The 20,675-nt window shown below is 42.9% G+C and overlaps 2 protein-coding genes across 7 annotated transcripts; both read right to left on the bottom strand.

Moving 5' to 3' along the window:
* Positions 1-16: 16 nt before the first annotated feature.
* ccnb2 (cyclin B2) lies at positions 17-2,588 on the bottom strand. Of its 2 annotated transcripts, none has more exons than XM_038700961.1 (8): positions 2,431-2,588; positions 2,163-2,276; positions 1,501-1,776; positions 1,265-1,423; positions 957-1,193; positions 502-642; positions 302-412; positions 17-225 (listed from the first exon to the last, which is right to left on the bottom strand). In XM_038700961.1, exons 1-8 carry the CDS (start codon positions 2,455-2,457, stop codon positions 115-117), a joined length of 1,176 nt encoding a protein of 391 aa, XP_038556889.1. In that variant the 5' UTR covers positions 2,458-2,588; the 3' UTR covers positions 17-114. The 2 variants fall into 2 exon arrangements, with proteins under 2 accessions (XP_038556889.1, XP_038556888.1); XM_038700960.1 differs by having other exon boundaries at positions 1,501-1,789; positions 2,431-2,587.
* Positions 2,589-5,398: 2,810 nt separating this feature from the next.
* On the bottom strand, positions 5,399-17,977 carry kmt5b (lysine methyltransferase 5B). 5 transcript variants are annotated; one of them, XM_038700953.1, is made up of 10 exons: positions 17,812-17,977; positions 13,848-14,093; positions 13,613-13,760; positions 13,304-13,469; positions 13,104-13,213; positions 12,102-12,268; positions 11,456-11,475; positions 11,220-11,356; positions 10,097-10,296; positions 5,399-9,263 (listed from the first exon to the last, which is right to left on the bottom strand). In XM_038700953.1, exons 2-10 carry the CDS (start codon positions 14,002-14,004, stop codon positions 7,741-7,743), a joined length of 2,628 nt encoding a protein of 875 aa, XP_038556881.1. In that variant the 5' UTR covers positions 14,005-14,093; positions 17,812-17,977; the 3' UTR covers positions 5,399-7,740. The 5 variants fall into 5 exon arrangements, with proteins under 5 accessions (XP_038556881.1, XP_038556880.1, XP_038556882.1 ...); XM_038700952.1 differs by lacking the exon at positions 17,812-17,977 and adding an exon at positions 17,404-17,789; XM_038700954.1 differs by lacking the exon at positions 17,812-17,977 and adding an exon at positions 17,117-17,372.
* Positions 17,978-20,675: the final 2,698 nt, after the last annotated feature.

Here is a 20,675-nt window from a genome sequence, read left to right on the forward strand (position 1 = left end):
AGCTTAGAGAAATTTAAAAAAAAAAAGTTTATTAAAAACACTAGTTAAATTTGTCGCAGTGATAAAAATATAAAGTGCAAATCAAATGTCCCGATGAAATGTGGAAGTTCCACCTCAAGGATTGTTGAGCAGAGCAGCCGCCATGTTCTTGATGATGGAGGACCTCAGCTGAGGGAGGAGGCTGATCTTCATCAGCTTGCTGCTCGAGTATTTATTCTTGACGGCCTGTAGAGGAACGCCACATTTAGGGGCAGTTGTGCTCAACACAAAACAACAAGTTCTGCTTTGTCAGCCAACTCACCTGGAACTTTGTTTTCCCGTCATTTACAGTCACAACATTTTTGGCGATGTGCTGCATGATTGGCTTCAGGTGGGCCTCGTCATAAGTCGAGTAGCGTTGCTGTGTAGGAGACTGAAAAGGCCGATCGTTACACGACTTGCTAAAAAGCAGCAGGGAGGAAAGTTACACATTTAACCCGCCGCTCTTTTCAGCAAACTCACCCACGGCTGCCCCTCAAGCAGCAGCTGGGAGAGACACAGGGAAGCGGCGGCGATCTCAGAGGGCCGGTAGTGCACCATGTCGTAGTCGACGAGGGTCAACTCCATCAGGTACTTGGCCAGCGTGTGTCTCTCTACATCAGACTGAGACAAACATCCAGGCTGCTCACAACTCAGGACACGTTTTACTAATCTCTTGTTAAAGCACGGCACTCAAACCCGCCAAGATACTCGTGTACAGAGAAATCTGTCCAGTCCTGGTGGTTTTCTTCCTAAATGACTGTATTTAAGAAACTGTACACAGGAACTATGTGCAGAATGTTCACTGCAACAGAGTCTACATGTGGAAACTTAAGCATATTGATGATTACTGAAAACTGCCATTTTCATGTAACCAGGAACTGATACTGTAGCTCTTCCTTCAGACATTGATAAATGCAATTCTGGTTAAAACTCACATTAGCGACCTTGGAAGCCCGTCGCAGGAAGTGTAGCGGAAGAGGACGTCCCAGCTCAAAATTGAGGCCCCTCAGAACCACCTGCTCCATCTCCAGAATCTGAGACTTGGTAAAGGCGTTGTCTGTGATGTAGGCGAAGTCGCCGACCTCGGGAGCGTACATCTCCTCATACTTGCAGGCCACCAGCATGGCCGTCACACCAACGAGCTGCAGCTTTCGTCGAGAGACGGGCTGGACCTGCAGCACAGAGGGGAACGTTTTTAACTCCGTTCACAGGACACAAAGAAGAGACTTTAGACCGCTCTTACCTGGAGGAAACGATCCAGGATGGCAACTGTGAGGTACAGAGTCTCCTGCAGCAGCTGGAACCTGGAGTGAACCTGGACCAGCCAGTCGATCAGAAGAGCTCGCATGCGTTCAGTGATTTCATAACCCTGCATGTAGTTGGCTCGTACCGCCTGCTGCACCTGTGGAGACAGACGGCTGAAATACAGAGACGATGCAGGGTGACAGCAGAGAGTCTGGCTGATGAAGAATAAGTTACCTCCAGGACGTGTAGATAATTATAGATATCTTTGACATATTGCGAGCAGAGCTGTGGCAAGTCCGCGTCCTCCTCGTCGACGTCCTGCACAGTGAGCAGTGCCTCAGAGAAAGCCTGGCACAGCTCCTGCTCCTCCTTCATGGACACATCAGCTGACTCCTCTGAAACTGGGGGGAGGGGATCTGCAGGTGCTTGGACCTGCACAACCGGAAGCGCCACTGTGACCGCAGTGGCTTTAGCTTTTTGGGCACAAGATGGGTTTGGCTGATGCTTTGGCTCGTCCCGTCTTCTGAGGAAACCAATCACATGCACTTTTACTCAGAAATGGTTTGAGTTTGACTATAAAGCTGGTTTGATTTGAAATAAGGCAACATGTTTCAATAAATGCATATTTAAAAACAACAAAAAAAGTTACTAGTGCATTTCTTCAGTCCAAGTGCAGCAGTTCTCCTTGTGTACACAGAGTTAAAGTCCAGATGACCTCTAAACACATGGGTATTAATCTGCTGCAGCTTCCTTTGGACAACAGCGTACATGTGCTTTTGGCCATTTATTGTAGCTCGTGTCCCAGTGCGTTATGGATACTATGTGACTCCCAGCGATGAACAGAGTGAAACAACCCAGAAACGGTAACTTTTATAGTTGTTCTACAGTAAAGTTACCTTCGTGTTGACCGGTGCTGCTGCAGGAAAGTTGGTGATCTCTCCGAGAGCAGCTCTCCTCGGACCTGCTGCGGCGCCTTTTCCCATCTTCACCTGGTTCTCTGCGGCTGGAAGCTGCTGACAGAAAGAAAACGAAATCCAGAAACTTTGTAGAAGCTACCGAAAGTGACAAAACGGGCAGCGGGAGGTGACGCTAGCTAACGATGCTAGCTAGCGCAGCTAACAAGCTAAACGCATTTAAACAGCGACATAACTTCAGTTTACTCACCGCAGCACGAACTTCCACAGACGACATGTTGCAGCAACGAGAACAAACGGACTCAACAGCGACTTATTTTAAGCAGCGAGCAGAACAAGTTACCTGCACAACGTGTAAACACTGATTTCTGCAGATAAACAACACCGAGAGGAGCCGCTTTCAAATAGCGCTCCGTTAAATCTGATTGGCTACAGCTGTGGTAGACGCTCCTGATTGGTTGTAGAGCGTGTCACGTGTACAGGTCTAGCGATATTTAAATTCTGGGAAATAATACTTTAAAAAATATTATTATTTGTTATAATTGGAAATTTGAAAATAAACTAAAATAAATATAATAAATACGACGAAAACCCAACTCATTATTATGGAGCTATTATGAACATAATTACTTAATTACTCTCATTGTTATAATAAGAGTTTTATTTGATAAAAAATATCCTCAATTATTTGATTTTATTGAGTGCATGTGGCACAGTACACAGACAGTAAGTAGCCAGGCTAAAGCAAACCAGAGACTTTGTTTGTCTGCCTTTAGCCAAAATCCTGCCATGGTACACGTTTAATTCCCCATGTCTTTTTACTAATTAGGAGAGTTGGCTTGTTCTAAAAATTTGAATGTAAATAACTTTAGTTGCTGCCAACGGCTGATTTGTAATGGAATATCTCCAGACACCCTTTTGCAGTCTTGTTAGCACAGCTTGTAAAACTGGCCTTCTTTAGACTGGTTGAGTATCTGGACCATCAGCATTTGTGGGTCCCGTTACAGGCTGAAAATCCAGAAACCCACAGAGCGGCAAAGAAAACCTGTTGGTATTTTGACACAATAAATCTGCCTTCTGAAAAGAATTCAATTATCAAAAATCAGGAATCAAACACGTGCATCTAGCTGTTGCTAGCTTTTAGTCACTTGAGTTTCTGTGTTTTTATTTTTCCAGGTATTAACTTTGTTGCCATGAACTATTTCCAGAGGTTACAGCAAATAGCTCGTACAGTAACTCTTACAGTAGGGCAAGATTGCCACAGTCTGTTACTACAAAAAACAGAATAGTGCGCACATCTGGGCAAAGGTGTTCTTGTCCCCGGCAGATTTGTATTTCCTCTCTAAGGTTTGTGCTGAAGAGTTGCAGAGGTCTCAAATTGGCTCTTTAGCTGCCAAATGTTCACCAGCTAGTCTCTGAACTGTGTCTAAACCTGATGTTTGCTGCTGAGCAGGTCATGTACAGCTGCTTTATCAGAGTGTCTTCCAGTGAAAACAGCTGTGGGCAGCATGAATCGAAATATTGAAGTTGCTATAAAATCAAAACAACTAGCTGAAAGACAAAAAAAATACTCTGTCAGAGCTGCAGAGTCAGGTGATAATTCTGTTTGTGACCACTTTCACATTACACACATTCATCATTTGATCCATCGTTAATACATTTATGATTATAGCAGCTTTAAGATTACAGGTAGTATAAAAGTCTGATCTTTAAATCTGAGAAATGTAACAAAGTTTAGACAATTAGAGGTAAAATGTAAATAAAACGGCGTACAAAAGCATATTTTGCAGCTGTCTTATCTATAAAATGTGCAGCCATGTCTGATTAAATCCAACATGTGACTTTTCCAGGACTCTGCTGTCTGCAGACAAACCGGTATCTCCACTGATATTCTGCATTTTCCTTACGGTCAACAAACAATTGAAAACAACAGAGCAGCTGTTTCAGGAAATTACTGATCCCCTTGTTTTAAAACACACACACACTACTGTTCAAAAGTTTGGGGTCACTTGGAAATTTGTGCAGACGCTGTTAATGTTGTAAATGACTTGTTGCTGCCAACAGCTGATTTGTAATGGAGTATCTACAGAGGCCCGCTGTCATCAGCCCTGTGCTCCAATGGCACGTTGTGTTTGCGAATCCAAGTTTATCATTTTAAAAGGCTAATCGATCATTAGAAAACCCTTCTGCAATCGTGGTGGCACAGCTTCAAAACTCTTGTGCTGACCTAAGAAGCTGTTAAACTGGCCTTCTTTAGACTGGTCGAGTATCTGGAGTATCAGCAGCTTTTGGTTCCATCAGAGGCTCAAAACAGCCAGAAACAAAGAACTTCCTTCTGAAACTCCTTAGCCTGCTCTTGTTCTGAGAAATGAAGCTATTCCACGAGAGAAACTGCCAAAAAAAACTGAAGATCATCGTACAATGCCGCGTACTAGTCCCTTCACAGAGGAGAAAGAGGAGTGGGAGGCTCCGGTGCACAACTTAGCAAGAGGACAAGTACATTACAAGGTTTAGTTTGAGAAACGGACGCTTCACTGGCAGCTTCATTAAATAGTACCCGGAAAACGCCACTCTCAACATCAACAGTGAAGAGGCGACTCCGGGATGCTGTGCGTCAGAGTGGCAAATGAAAGCCATTCATCAGACCAGACGATAATAATAATTAAAAAAGATAAGGGCTGCATCTTTTCTTTTATTGGCTTTTTTTTTTTCCTTTTCAGAAGGCAGATTTATTGTGTCAAAATACCAACAGGCCGCTCTGTGGGTTTCTGGATTTTCAGCCTGTAACGGAACCCACAAATGCTGATGGTCCAGATACTCAACCAGTCTAAAGAAGACCAGTTTTACAAGCTGTGCTAACAAGACTGCAAAAGGGTGTCCGGAGATATTCCTTTACAAATCAGCCGTTTGCAGCAACTAAAGTTATTTACAACATTAACAATGTGTACAGTGTATTTCTGATCAATTTGATCTTATTTTAATGGACAAAAGTTTACTTTTCTTTCAAAACAAAGAAGTGACCCCAAACACAAAGCGGAAGTCCTATTGTTGGTTTTTGGTCTTTTTTTGATTGGATTTGTTGACAACAAACAAAAAATATAAAATATAACAAGCTTTAACTGTCGGACGCAGCCACTCCTTCAATGACAGAAACTAATGAAAAGCTCACATCAGCGCTGTGATGAAGGTAGAAACTTCCAGGCGACCTCAAAACAAGCTCAGGAAACAAGAATCACAAAGAAACTTTATATAGTTTTCAAGTATTCAAAACTGTTAAATAAGTACAAGATGTGTTCACATGATTTACATATTGGACAATATATGCACTGCCCATTTTTAATTCTCTTTACACGTTTTTCCCACTAACCCACGGCAACACGCTAAAATGTCCGCAAACTATTCACATTTGTTTTGCCTTTTTTTTTGTTGTTTTTTTTTCCTCCTCTCCTCTCCTTTTACTTTTTGAATCAATTGGAAATCTTGACAGCTGTCTATTGGACAAAGACCACACATACGGTACACCTGGAACAGTTTACAGTGTTGGATGGGAGACGTCCGACGAAGGAGGGAGGGGCAGAAAGGACAGACTGAGCCAGGTTCAGAACGGTGATTAGCTGCTGGTGATATGAACAGTACATATTAACACAGGAAAAGTGGGTTAACATTCAATCTCAGATGATCCCTTGATCTATTGGACAGTTCATTTACTTCCACACAACAAAAATAAAATAATATACAGAAGGACTGAGGGTGGACTTTGTGTCGGGGGTGGGGGGGGGCAGATGGCTTAGCATTTTCACTACTCATTGATTTCCGGTAATCACGTGACAAATTTGGTCTAAATGTGTTAAAAAGCTATTTGTTAAGGCACCTAATGCTGTTTGTTTTTTTTTTGCAACCTAAAAAGAAACTGAACGTATATGAGCACCTGTAAAGAAAAACAAAACTTAAATAGGCTACAGACAAAACTTAGAAAAAAGTGTGTATTTCTACAGAGTTTTTTGGGGCCTGTTGGAAGTTAATGCTGCCACCGTCTACCAATAAGAGAGTTACACAGGACAGAATATTCAAACCGATGAAAGGTAAGGAAATAAAAGTAGCACCATAGAGAGAATACATGATTCTAAGCTAGTCAGAATATTTCACACAATGCGATTTTCCTCCAATAACTCTAGTGTTGACGGACATTTGTTAACGTGCCTCCAAAACTCATAATTAGGTAAATAAAAAGAGAGACTGGACTTGTAATGTCGTAATGCAGCTTGGGGATGGGGGGGGGGGGGCATAAACCAGTCTTTCTGTACATTACTTTTTATTTTAAAAGCATACATGTAGCTTTAATATAATGGATTTGGTTTGATTTGCCTACTCAGTTGTGTGCCATGTCACCATTATACAGCAGCTCCGAAAACAAAGACAAGACGCTGGTCCTGTTAATCTAATTACTAAACCTTGTGTGCTTTTGTGTCTTGTGGATTCTGCAGCTTAATTAACTTAATTTTATTTACAGCGCTCTAAATAAAACAAATTTGTGCAACTCCCGTTACAACAGATCGTTCGTGTCATGAATGTGAGACAACCGCGGGAAAACTGAAACACTTTTCCACATGCGTATTGTTGCTGCTAACATTTCAGTACGATTTCCCATTTCTGTTTCAAGTTCTGGCTTTGGTGCAAGTTAAATCCATAATATACATAAAACTGTAAATTCTATTTCAAAAACTCTCTCTACGATGTTCAACACGCGAGCACGGATTTGCTTAAAATAAAAAAATAAACGTCCTATGATTGAACACACACACGCACATGATTAACTTACACAGTAAATAATGAGGGGTAATAAATGGGGTTCTTTAGCAGGAAAACTACTGGGATAATGAGAACATGGCACCTGAATCCAAAATGAACTGACTGATTGATCTTATAATGCCTCTGGGCCGACCACGCCACACTGTACGTTCGACCGTGGTTCGCCACACACAAATTACAAACTACGAGACAAAAAAACAAAAAGAAAAATAAACTCAAAAGTTTCATAAAAACCTGCCCGTGAGACAGAGGGGATAGTCACCATTACTGTACACTTTCTACAATATCCATGTCCGTTATGAATATAACAAGTGCATTCACCTTTAAAGGAATAGTTGAACGTAAAACAAATTCTCGTTTTTCACTTAAGAGGTCCGGGCCAGCTTATTCAGGAACGATGTGGAGGACAAACGTGGCATATTCCAGCAGTTTTTCGTTTAGCATAGTTTGCAGATTAAATGCCAGAGAAGTGGACTCGGTGAGTCAACTTTCACTTCATAAAAAAGGTCATTTGAGAACTACAATAACACCAGAAACTAAATGAACACAACTTAAGTGAATAAGAGAGGTTTGTTTTAGGTCAACAGAACCCTTCTAGTAAAGTTCTTTCAGACTTTTTTTTTTTTTTCTCTCCCCTCAGCAATTTTGTTTTGTTTTTAAATTACTGTACTTCTTTTACATCAACACAGGAGTTGATTAGCGAGTCATCTCTATTTACAGGGGAAGGTGGAAGTGATGAACTCCACACAGCTTATGCATTGAGCCTCAGAGACTGATCCTCTCTCCTCCTGGAGGAGATATCGATGTCTATGGAGTCTTTACCCACAATGAGTCGGAGGCGCTTTGCTGGAGGAAGTGGAATGAAATCGTCTTCGAACTCATTGTCGAAGTAGTCATCATCATCGTCGTCGTCGTCGTCGTCTTCATCCTCCTCCTCCTCCCCTTCCTCATCATCGTCCTCTTCAGACGAAGGGTCCGCCAGGACCTTTTGGGTCCGATGTCCACCATTTCTGGCCTCCAGACTCTGACCCATGTCCCCGTTATAGGACATCTGGTCCGCCTTTGTCTGGGATACTCTCCGTGCATCGTCCTCCCTCTTCAGCTGGATCTTCAGCTTGGTGGAGTTGCTGTGGACCCCGGGAGCATAGCCGTTATTCAGTTTGGCAATGTATGAGCTGCCTTTGTCCTTGTCGTGGTCCTTGCTGAACTTGATGCTGATTTTGCTGGAAGAGGCCGAGTTGACCGTAGAGGCAGAAAGGTTGGAGGAGCCAATCGGATCGTTGGCGTCATTGGTCTTGCTACTGCTGCTGTCCCTCCGCCGGCGGAGCGTCAGTTTGGGGATGCCCGTGTTGTTCTCCAGGATTAGCTGAGCGTCGTATCGCGTGATCCGGCGCTTTTTCTTCCCCTTGTCCTGCGACCGGCAGCCACTCTTACCCTTGTCCCTGCGGAGGGATTTGCCGCCATTGGCAACCCCATTGTAGTCCCTGTGTCGGTCTGCGAAGTTCAACAGCACGTTGCCACAGTCCGAGAAGTTTGCGGCGTGGCCAGCAGCCACCGGCATGAACGGCTCGCCGTACGAGTCCTCACATTTAATTGTCCGCTCGGCCCTGAGCGGCGCCAGCCGTTTCCGCCGGCTGCACGAGCCTCTTCTGGCGTAGCCAGCGTCTAATGCCGGCTGCTCCAGTCCTACTCCGTGGCGGAGGTACTCCTCCATGTCAGCTGGCTCCGTTTTGATGACCACTCCACCAGGGACTGGGCTCAAGCCGTCCATAGCACTGGGCTCCAGCTTAACGCCTGCTGCTGTTTCCTGGGCTTTTACAAGGGTCCTTGTGGACCTGCGAGTTCTGTACATCGAACACTGGCTGCCCTCGCTGTTTTGCACATGCGGTAGATTGCCATTTTCCTTCGCAGCGTGACGGGTGAGGCAACCCCGCTGGCCTAGTGTCTGCGGCACCAGCTCCTGTCCATCCTTCTCCTTCTTGACGGTGACACTTTTACACAGTGACACCTTTGAGTCCCTGAGACCCAGCTGGCAAGTCTCTCCTTTGGCCAACGCCTTGGGCTCTGCACCCCTCCTGCGACTCCGCAACTGGACTTTACTTAGTGAAGGCTTGGATTGGGATTTTAGTCTCTTTGGTACCCTGTTATTGTTTACACGACCTTGTTTTGAACATGAGGTAGTAAGGGCTCTTGACAAAGTCTGTCTGGATTGAGTCCTGTTTTTATACTTCAGGCCAGATGATGAAGATGATGATGATGTTCTTTTTCTGGCAGCTGGTAGGAGAAAGAAAATGTTGCACATTATGTATTTATAACATTGGATGACAAATACAAAATCAAATATGATATTAATGATTTTAGTGCCTCAACATTAATAATACACTGAGAATGACATCTATGTGTTTATTTACATACAACATAGTTTAGATACGATTGTAAGAAAAGGTTTATTACTTTACAGTACTAAATCTATATACTGCCCGTATATACATGTACTTAACACATCTGTGAAATGCTACCTTTTCCACACTGCACTGCCACATGGGATTTCTCTCTGTTCCCCAGATTTTGAGTTTGGGATCTGAACCACAACCTGTATAAAAGAAGTGGACGTAGCCATCATCACCCATTACTTTACGGACTACTGTTTTGGCCGTCGCCATCTTGGTTTATTGGCACCAGAATTGACCATATTTGGATGAGAGTGGAGCTAGGTCACCTTGAAAACTTGTAAATCACGAGGTAGCCCCGCCCTAAAGCATCCCCTTCTTTCTGGTCTCTGTTCCTCTAAATGGAACCATGATTTACTAAATGAACATCATGCTGTGTTGAACAAGACTTGAAACTAGCGATTGAGACCATGAACTCGTTAGGAAAGTGTTTACTGAGGGAATAAATCAGCTGAGAAGTAGAAACATTTTGCCATTAAGTTCAATGCAATCAGACTTGGGGTCGCCCCCTGCTGGCCATTAGAAAGAATGCAGGTTTTTGGCGCTTTAGCATTGGCTTCACTTTTCAGAACTGGAGGTTGCCGCCTGATCTGAACCCATACAGTAATTATGGCAACGGTATGAAGACACAGATTTCATTTTTTAGGGGACTCTTACACTGATGTGTTTTTGGCATTTCCTGAGAGTCTACATCGGTGTGGGAGCCTACAGAGTGACTATCTGAACTCCTGTTTCCTTCCCCCAACTTCTTCAGCCTGTTGAGACGCTTGTCTGTCTCCCGCAACCCGTACTTGCTGTTGATCACCGGTACTTCCACGGGTAGTCCAGCTTTAGATTTGAAAGCGCCGGTGCCCCGTCTGCACGACAACAACAAAACAAACGACAAAACATTACTGAAAAGCGACACGGTTGTCTTGATTAATAGCACAGCGGGTGTAACAGTACACAAAAATCACAGTTCGGTATGAATTTCGGTTTTGAAGTCACGGTTCGGTTTATTTTCAGTATAGCAAGGAGAAAAAAAAATGCAAACATTAACTTGCTGCTTGTTTATTATATACTTTTGTAAACATTAGTGTACAATTTTTTTACTCCTCCTCTAAGTTCTCTAAAACAATGCCACATATAGCTAATAAAATATAAATAAATATGGATTACAGCGCAGCATTCTTCTTCTTCTTATACCGTCTATGAGCATAATCAATCCCAGCTTGAAGGCCTGCTCAGTTAACTACTACTATCAAAAAAAACCCTTTTCCAAAGTCTTTTTGTTTTTTTGCCTTGTCGCAGAGACTCTCCCTTTCGTGTGGTACCATTAGTGAGTTAGCAAGTTTGATGTGTTGCCAGAAAAATGCCTGATCACTACGGAGAAATGTCGTCCTACTGCTTTCGTCTTATCGACCTGTCTTTGTCTGTTGTTGTATTTCACAAGGAAACCGAAGTGTTCCCAAACAGGAAACCTCAACAATAAGGGAGGGTCTTCAAGCTCTGGCCATGATGCTCAAGTCGCTAGTTAGCGAGAGGCTGGGCAAAAGCGTGCTGCCTGTGTAGCGCCGCTCAAAATGCAAGGCGGAGATTTGGTCCGCCACTTAATATGTCCGTGTGGAAACTCGGAATTTACGTCTGTTTCGCGCACAAAAATGGACATTTTGCACCGCTCCGAAAGTCCTTTACAAATACATGCACCGTTACACCTCTAGCAAGCTTATATAACCACCATCATCTGTAACCATCTGTATGCATTTACACTTTTTAATAGTGTATTTGTTGTTACACCTACCGTTCACATGTATAGCATTCACAAAATTCATTGTTTTCCCCAAAAAACCCGTCTCCGTAGTAGCAAGAGATTTCCTCTCCTGGTTCAATGTCCCTCAAAACCTTCACACAGGCTGTGTCCCGTCCTGTCGACACAAACTAAACAAAAGATAACCACCACAAAATGTGTTTATTTACCGAGCTTCTGCATTAAACAGCAACTGATCCAATGAGTTCTTATTTTGCTGAAGAACTTACCTTGCAGTTTGGCCGACAATCTGAAAAAACAAGCGGCAAAGACAATAAAGTTAGTATCTTTATAAAGAAGACGGCGACCATTGTTAAGAGATCGTGCTACAAAAATGTATAACTAGGAGCACCAGCAACTTAAATATGCCCCCAGATTTGTCTTTTCACCCAACAGAGTGCGGTGGCACATTTGGTATAACTTGGACATGAGACACATTCAGAATTAATAACCTCTCCACTCTGCAACAACGAGAGCAGGGTACGCTTGCAGGGGCGGGGCTTCAATGCTAAGATGTGGTGGTGAATTGTTGAAACGGAGTTGTTTAAGAGTTTTATCAAGGTCTAAGGAGGGACAAAATATTATCTCTATCTGTTGTTTCAGACCGACGGGTGGAGGAAAGTGTTTCAAAGTAGGGAGGTTTGTAGTGGGAGCACTGGGGTGTCAGGTGTGGCTGTGTAGCAATAGTTTACATATCTCAAGGGTCAGGTAGAAGGGCCTCTTTGCAGAATTTTGCTTAGAGCCCCTGGGAGTCGATTTAAGTGGTGGGAGAACCAGTGCTACTAGTCCAAAAAGTTAGTATGGAGCCCTGAAAATAATCCACAGACTCATTTTATTGTTACAGAACCAATGACACCCAATCACAACAACTAATACCGTGATTGATGAACGCAGCTGGCCCCAGCCAGAGCTGCGCACAGTTCTTGCGGGTTGAATACATGACACTGAAGTCGTTCTCCCCGTGCCGGAGGAGCATGTTCTCCTCACTCTCTGACAGCTCAGCAATGCATCCCACCAGGTACTCGATCTTGTCATTTCTTTTCCTGTAAAACAACAAAGGGTAGAAAAGGTTTGTTACGCACTGCAACAGCAGGCTGCGTCACCTCGTGTCAAAGTGCTCTTACTCATACAGTCATATAGCTGCCGTGTAGGGATGTCACGAGAACCGATACTTCGGTACCAAGTCGATACCAAATTTCTGAAAACGTGTAGGTACTCGTTTTGCTAGGTCCCAAAATGTACTGAAGATCCAATACGTGGAAGATGGCCACAAGTGCAGCTGCAGCGACAGCGACGCCTCGACTCATCAATTAGAAAAGAGATGGAAACGGGGGTGAAGTTGGTTTCACCGTTTGATCACCTGAAAATCACCAAAGATGACGATGCAGTTTGCAGCGCTAAGAACTGAGTGTCTGTCCAACGCGCCTGTTACTGTAGGAGTTACCGTCTTGTAAGTGCAAATACAATCTCAATCATCAGTAACCACTTAAATATGGAGAGTGCAAGGTTGCTCATTTATGATTATATTGACACATATCACCTCTCATCCGTCCTGGACATCCTCCCACAACTTACACAGCTGATAGTTGTGTTTTTTGTAATGTTCAAATGTTTTTTTTTAAAAGCATCGTATGTTGAAGTACATAGATTTTATTGTTATTTACCGTGGAACCGAATTGGTACAGTGAATTTTGTGAGTTTTACTGGTATCAGTATAGACTACTAAATTTCTGGTATCGCGACATCCCTACTGTCATGTATCCAGAACAGCCTATATATGTGCAAGCTAATGCTGTTAATACTAATTCTATCACTGGTGGACTGTTTGACTAGTGGTGCTGTTATAATCAGAAATAACAGATGGCAGTAAGACCTCACCATTCCTTTGTTGCCACAATTTTAGCTCCATTCTGCTCTGATGAATAGCGATTACAAGGGAGAATCTCAAACCCGCTGTCTGTGGCAAACATCCGCAGATACACAAATACCTGTGCAAAACAAAGTTAGTCATCTGATTGTTTGGTCAACTGTGATGTTGGAAGAATAATTGCGTGGACCTTCAATAATAGTATTTTTACATGTTGCTTGAATAGCTTTTCTTGAGCTTTTGTCTTGTGGAGAAAAAGATTTCGGGACCAGTCTCCGGTCGTCAAAGCTCTGAAAGCTTTCTCCAAGTTGTCGTGTTTCTTGAAGCGCTCGATGATCTCTTTCAGCTCCTCTTGTCTTCCCTTAATTGGTCGAAATCTGTAGGGGACACAATGACACAAATCAAACAAAGGCGAAAATCACATATGAAACACGACATCAGTGCCTATAAATAAGAATGTTTTTCTATAAAAGTGAAGAGGCTGCATGAGCATCAATTCCACTGTGTTAAAGCTGCTGACCTGGTGTTCATTTTGTGTGTTTGAAAGCCCAGGTATGGATCCAGGATGAGGCTCGTGGTCAGATCATCATTCTCACACAACTCCTTGGCAGTCATTCCTGAGGAGGGCACATAGCGCCTCTCTGCCTCCAGACTGGCCGCATTAAACCCTGTAAACGCCAAACACAGACTGATGTTTGCGCACACGACCGATGGAGGAATCTATACATTAGTTAACGCAAACACGTTAAACTCACTGCGGCTACATCTTCGGTTTCTGTTTCTGCTGTGGCGCAGGGACGCCCGCTGTGAATGCTGAGAGCGAGTCTGGCTCACAGGTTGCTCGCTGGTCAACTTGTTTCCGTGTCGCCTGCCATTTAATACCATGTTCTTGGATTCGCCCAGCCACTTCATGCCCACAAGCCCCCTGGTCCAGTTGCATTTAGTCTCCGAGATGAAGAAACACTCTTGAGTGGGGAAGACTGGGGTCTAGAGTTTGAAACCTGGAGGTGGAGCAGAAACAACAAACATTACTAGAAGCACAGCAAAGACATTTAGTTTACACAGATTGAAATTCAAAACATAAGGGGATGTAGGGATGTCAGGGGTTTCACTGTCTGATCACCTGAAAATAACCAGAGAGGACGATGCAGTTTGCAGCGCTAAAGATTTAATGTCTGCCCGACGCACCTGTTACTGTGGGTGGAGTTAGGGACCGTCACAAAAGTGCAATATAATCTGCTTCAATGATCAATAACTTTTTTGTTTTTCAATTTTAAATCTCAGACAGTATAGATACTATAGACACCTTAAACATTTCAAACCAGCGAGTTTGTAAAAGAAAGTAGGAGGATGAGTTGCCAACAAACAGCGACTGTCATGCAACTAACGAGCTAACGAGATGCATTCCCCATGTATCAGAGGACAAGACAAGAATACTCTCAATCCCTTGACCTGTTCACACTTTATACTGAACTGTTTCCTGGTTGCGATCATGAGCTCTAAACATAAATCTGACATTTCAACAAAAAGCCTCAAGGATGCACCGGGATACAACTACGTTCAGAGGGGATCAGGGATTCATTCATTGTTGTGTGGTGAACGTAAATATGTCAGACCACTTTACCGTCCAAACAACATCTGGACACAGTTCACTCAATGCGGCTAAACGAATTGGACAAGGTTATTGAGGGTGTACAAAAATCTGTCACAGCTAAATATTCCACGACCATTAAAAGCTACTACAGGCAGCATCAGTGAGTTTACCCAGTGATGGCTGGTGTTGTTCACACTATAGGGCCAATCTCAACGTCCACACTCACAGACTCAAACTTTCAGGCTCGTTCCCGGTGAGTCCGTGAGGACTTCGGGCTACAAAGTCGGCATTTCTGCAGACTTTGCCTGAGGGAATTGCCCACAGTTCATACAGTTGTGTCATGAAACACGAGGATTACCAGGAAGTGAGAGAAAAATCAGGGCAAATCCGCCTTATGAGAGAAAGAAAAAACAGTAAACAAACAACCATGGAAGGAGTGACCAACCCTGGCGTTAACGTGGTCAGAGAAAAAGTTTACATAGATTTTAGATGGTACACAGAACACATGACATCAAAGGAAAGCAATCACCTTATTACACACCTGGTTTATTCAACTATTTATTTTACTTTTTACTTAATGATGCTGGTTTGAAGAAGAATAATGCATTGATTATTGACAAATACAGATCATTATTTACAATTACCTCTCATCAACTCTGTAAGGCAAGAGCCTTCGAGAGGTATAAATAAGGGCAGTCAGTCCCTTAAGTGCCTTACTGGCCGCTAAGAAAGTAATGAACGTAAAAAAAAAAAATGATGTGGCAAAGTCCTGTCCCATTCCCGTTTATAGCATTTTGAGCCCTTGCAGCCTCTTGCACTCAATCACTTGCCAGGTGAGGTCAGTTATGTCTGTCAGAGTTCAGGGCTGTGGGCTGGGGGATGCTGAGATTGGGCCATGGTTTAAAGAAACACAGAAAGCAGTGTTGAGGAAACAAGTTAAAAATGAGTCTGCAGCACCGCTCAGTGGTAACCCCAAATAGTGCACCGGCTTACTGTTAAGCGCAACAGCAACATCTTTATATTATGCTTTAACACACAACAAAACATCCTATCTTAAGAGTTCTGACTGTGTAGGACGGGGAACTTTACTTTTTTGTCTGTGTTCTTCCATGTGTTGTAGATAAAATCTGTTTCAAAGTCTAGAGTTAAAGTGCAGTGGGGTTGTCCATCTTATCCTATCCCCTAAGTACTTATAAATTCTACTTCACATCTTTCCTTGAGCTTGTGTCGTTTCTCATCAAAGTCAAGGACAAGTGGTTAGGAAAGGATAATTATTTGGACTTTTCAACCATAGCCTGCAATTGGGCCATGGTCGGTTTAAGAAACACAGGAAAGCAGTGTTGAGGAAACAAGTTTCAGATGAATCTGCAACGCCGCTTAGTGTTAACCCCGAATACTGCACTGGCTTACTGTCAAGTGTACCAGCAACGTCTTTAATGCTATAACACACACACACATAAAGTATTGTTAATTATATGATTCATATAGGCACACAGCCACGTCACATTAGATTCATAACAGCACAAATACATAATGAATTGTCAACACGTCTGTCACACGAGTAATGTCGTTTCTACAAAGAGCATCATCTAATTTTTTTAATGCAACTAATGCATAAGAAGCTTCGCATTCCTATTTAGCTTTGATGCTAAATGTTAGCCTAAATAAAACAACAAGCCACGGAGGAGAAGGGGGGGGGGATCAGGAAAAGCTGTGGAAACCCGGAAGGCCACACCGGCAGCTGAGGCCGAGATTGTTATCAGTTATCAATCCAGCTTGCATTGTTTGCTAACTGTCGTCTCTCCACCCGTTAGCATCGAGCTAACCATGCAAAGGCGACGACAGGGAGATGTTCGGCCGTGGTGGTTAGTTAGCTAGCTTGGCAGCAAACACCGGCAATATGGCACGGTGATTTTTAACAAGCAAGTTGCCCACAGACACTAAAAACACAAAAGCAGTTAATCCGAATTCAACACAAAGACCTGAACGGAATAACACACAGATGGTGGTTAATAAACGACAGCATTATAACACCATAATACACATCCACTACACATCTCAAGCAGTAAGCCGCTAACATGGCAGCAAATAAAACCATGATGGCAAACGTTTATTAAGACGTGTCTCCTGGTTTAAAGAGAATAAACCTTTGGTGAACTGTCTTTAACAAAAAACAAAACGCACTTCTTACTTTGCGTTAGCTTATAGCAGCTAGCATCAAACTTAACTTCAACGAGCTGCTAACTTAGCTTCCGTCACCATCTCAGCTTAGCACAGGACACATCAACAGTAGATTTAAAAAAAAAAACAATACTACTGAACTTACCCTCTCCCCCTTTCTCTCTCTTTAACAATATATTAGATTGACTGTGCTGCTAATATTGGTCGACATCTTATAGTAAGTCGCTAGCTAACGTTATGCTAACCTACCTGCAAACCAGTGGACCACAGCAGCTAACGCGTTAGCTTGGATTGTAGCTTAACAGGCTAAATATATCATTTGTAAGCGAATTAAAAGTTAAGTTTTCCTGCCGATGCCCTTGTGGATATAATCTACGGTAGCCATAAGAGCAAGCAAGGGAACAGCGGCTCGATGAAGGCAGTTATCGATCATTATAGCTGTCAGTTATTAAATAGCAGTAAGCCGAAAGCATTTTTCACGCGTTAAATGTCTTCAGACGACAACAGAAAACAGAACAAACATAGAAAATACTCACTGGGTGGTTTTGTTTTAAAACAATCGCAAAACAAAACACCGCTCCCCCAAAAACTAATCCAAAATTTGGCACGACACCCTAAACGAAAATATCACAGGAAACACATTTAAAAAAAAAAAGAAATTAACATTAAAATTCAAGATGGCGGCCTTAGCACAGGCGAGAGGGAGAGAAAGGCGCAGCACCGCCATCCACAAGAAAGTAGATCCCGACACACACGCAGCCGTTCGCGTCCGTCGGGACCGAAATGAGAAACACTGCTAGACAATTCAGTCTGAAACTACAAAAGTGGTCGTTACAGCCGATTCTTCTTGTGTTTTTCTTTTCAAATGATGTCGAAAATCTGTATTTTAAGGTTTGTGCCAGTAACTGTCGGATGTACACCGAAGTAGTGCTGCATAAACAAACCTCTTTACGCTTCCTAAAGAATCCAACGGTGGGCAGACAACAGTGGGTTCTGCCTGCCCCGATTCATGAAGAACCTCACTAGAACAAGTGAACTTAGAACCACATCTAGACGAGAGACCTCATGACTTCCTCCTTTTACTATACTATTATTTTGATGTCCCTCCTCTTCACTTGTTAATGTGGGTAGTGCAGGCTCGTAAACAGGCTGTTTCCTCAGTCTCTACAGAAGCCATGTCGCTAATTGTTCCACATTATAGATTTATCTTTTAACAATAATTTAATTTGATGGTTTCACATTATTGATTTATCCTTTGACATTAACTAACTTTGATGATTTGAAAAAAGTTAATACCTCTAATATCAGTTTTGGGGAGTAACTAGTTACATGGAATATAGTTACAATTCAATTACAAAATAACTGTAATTGATTATAGTTACTGGGAACAAATGTGCAATTAAATTACTTTACTTATGAAAACGTGCATGATTATATTGGGGGTTACATCTGAATATTATCTGTAAACAGCTAGGTTTTATGTTGAATAGCTTATATTCATTTTGTTGCTTTGCACTTTTGTACTATTACTGTAAATTGTACTGTAACGGAAAGTTGAAACTGATAATCAGTGACCCAGAAAAAAACAGACAGCATAAAAAAGATTAACTTTTCTGAATGCCGATGTTTCCTTTTTAATTTTAAGTTTTAATTTCAATGCCAAATTTTTATTTTCGTATCAAAATTTAATGTCACTGTTCTAGCAGCAAACAGTGGACAACAGATCCTACTGATAAAAAGCTTCATTAGATCCCGAGCATGAAACATGCAAGGGTCCTATTGAAATGCAAGGAGCTTAAAGGTGCATAAAAACTCACTTTGCAAAGGTGGTGAAAAGTTGGTTTTCGTGCATGTCTGTGGCAAAATGGCTCGCTAGCACCCCCTAAAAAGCAGCCCCCAGGCCACGCTTAACCAAATAGTTAGAAATGTTTATGTCAGATGTATCAAGTTGTTATGACAACTTCCTGTTTCATTTGCCATGAAACAGGAAGTTGTCATAACTTGAGTGTAGAGTCCCGCCCTGAAGACATCTACATGACAATATTCACTCAATGGCATTTTCACAGCATGGTCCACACTTGGTGTACTTGCCAAAACGTGTGATAATTCAGAGCCGCATCGACGATCTCCAACAACTGCTACACAGTTATGGTGCGCGGGCCTGTTCAATGCTGCTTGCAGCTTTAAGCCCCCGATATACTTGCTTTTTAATAATGCATAGGCAATTGTTCACATACTTGCCTGCGTACTTTGCGTGTACCTGGAAGATTAAACGTGAATCCACTAGGGGGCAGATCAGGGCCAGATAATCCCTCGCCGACACCGGATTATCTTCCTTGACAACCTTGCACACCGTAAACAAACCAAATATAGCAACACTCAAGGAGGTTATGATTTTAATGAGACATCATAACAATCTCGGTAATTGCGGACTCCTTTTTAAAGATCTGCTGCTGACCTTCTTCTTTTGCGTTTAATGGCGGTTGGCAAACCAACTGCATACCGCCACCACCTGTGTTGGTTTGTTGAACAGGACATTGCTGCTGACCTGCCGGTCAGGTCGACTACATTTATTGAAAGTTTTATGTTGAAATGTATATTGTAATAGGCTGTATATTAAGTTATTGGGAGAAAACTGGTAGTTCTATGTAAAATCAGACGTTGAGTGCCCCCATATCGCCAAAATGGCGTGATCCTTCGACTGTGAGATTGACAGTTGAATCAGGCTCCGCCTATCGAAGCATCGGATCTTCGACTATTGGGGGTCAGCCCTAGTCTTTTCCCTTGGGAATAAATTAAATAAGTAAATATTCATTGAACAAATGAACTAAAAAGTTCTGAAAAAGGTTAAGTTATGCATTCAGTACTTGGTCTTTTGCACAATGTGGCGTGGCACGGAGGCAATCAGCCTGTAGCACTGCTGAGGTGTCTGTCGCTTTCCTCTTGACAATACCACATGGATTCCCTATGGGGTTCAGGTCAGGCGAGCTGGCTGGCCAATCAAGCTCAGTAACACCATGGTCAGCAAACCAGTTCCCAGTGGTTTTGGCCCTGTGCAGGTGCCAAGTCCTGCTGGAAAAGGAAATCTGCATCTCTTATCAGCAGATGGAAGCATGTTGTGCTCTAAAATCTCCTGGTAGACGCTGCATTGACTCTGGACTTGATGAAACACAGTGGATCGACCCCAGCAGACGACTTGGGACCCCAAATCCTCACTGACTGTGGAAACTTGACACAGGACTTCAAGTAACTTGGATTTTTAGCTTCTCCACTCGTCCTCCAGACGCTGGGACCTTAAGTATTTACTTTCATCTGAAAAGAGGACTTTGGACCACCGAGGAACGGTCCAGTTTTTCACTCCTTAGCCCAGGTAGACACTTCTGACGCTGTCTCTGGTTCAGGAGTGGCTTGACACTAGGAAAGTGACAATCCTCTCAAGGCTGCGGTCATCCCTGTTGCTTGCGCACCTTTTCCTACCACACTTTAACCTTCCAGTCAGCTTTCCATGAATATGGTTTGATCCAGCACTCTGTGAACAGCCAGCACTTTCAGTAGTGACCTTCTGTGGCTTCCCCTCCGTGTGGAGGGTGTCAGTGAGTGTCTTCTGGACAAACGTCAGGTCAGAAGTCTTCTCCATGATTGTGGTTGTGTGCACTGAACCAGACAAAGGTTTCAGAGAACCAGAGAAATTAAAAGCTCCTCTCAGGTCGACATTTCTGTTATATATATTCTTTATTGTAATATTTTAGATATAGATTTTTTTATTTCCATGAGCTGTAAACTGTGATCGGAAAGGTTAAAACAAACA

Source organism: Micropterus salmoides, unplaced genomic scaffold, assembly GCF_014851395.1.
Source record: "Micropterus salmoides isolate LMB-PRFRI ecotype aquatic unplaced genomic scaffold, ASM1485139v1 Ms_hic_scaffold_6, whole genome shotgun sequence".
Lineage (NCBI taxonomy): Eukaryota > Metazoa > Chordata > Actinopteri > Centrarchiformes > Centrarchidae > Micropterus > Micropterus salmoides.

Coding starts and splice junctions, on each gene's coding strand:
- ccnb2 (XM_038700961.1), bottom strand. CDS start 2,457: ATGTCGTCTGTGGAAGTTCGTGCTGCG. Junction 643..956: donor GGGCTTCCAAGGTCGCTAAT/GTGAGTTTTAAC, acceptor TGTTTGTCTCAG/TCTGATGTAGAGAGACACAC. Junction 226..301: donor ACGGGAAAACAAAGTTCCAG/GTGAGTTGGCTG, acceptor GTTCCTCTACAG/GCCGTCAAGAATAAATACTC.
- kmt5b (XM_038700953.1), bottom strand. CDS start 14,004: ATGAAGTGGCTGGGCGAATCCAAGAACATGGTATTAAATGGCAGGCGA. Junction 13,470..13,612: donor ACACACAAAATGAACACCAG/GTCAGCAGCTTT, acceptor TGTCCCCTACAG/ATTTCGACCAATTAAGGGAA. Junction 10,297..11,219: donor GAATGCTATACATGTGAACG/GTAGGTGTAACA, acceptor GTTGTCGTGCAG/ACGGGGCACCGGCGCTTTCA.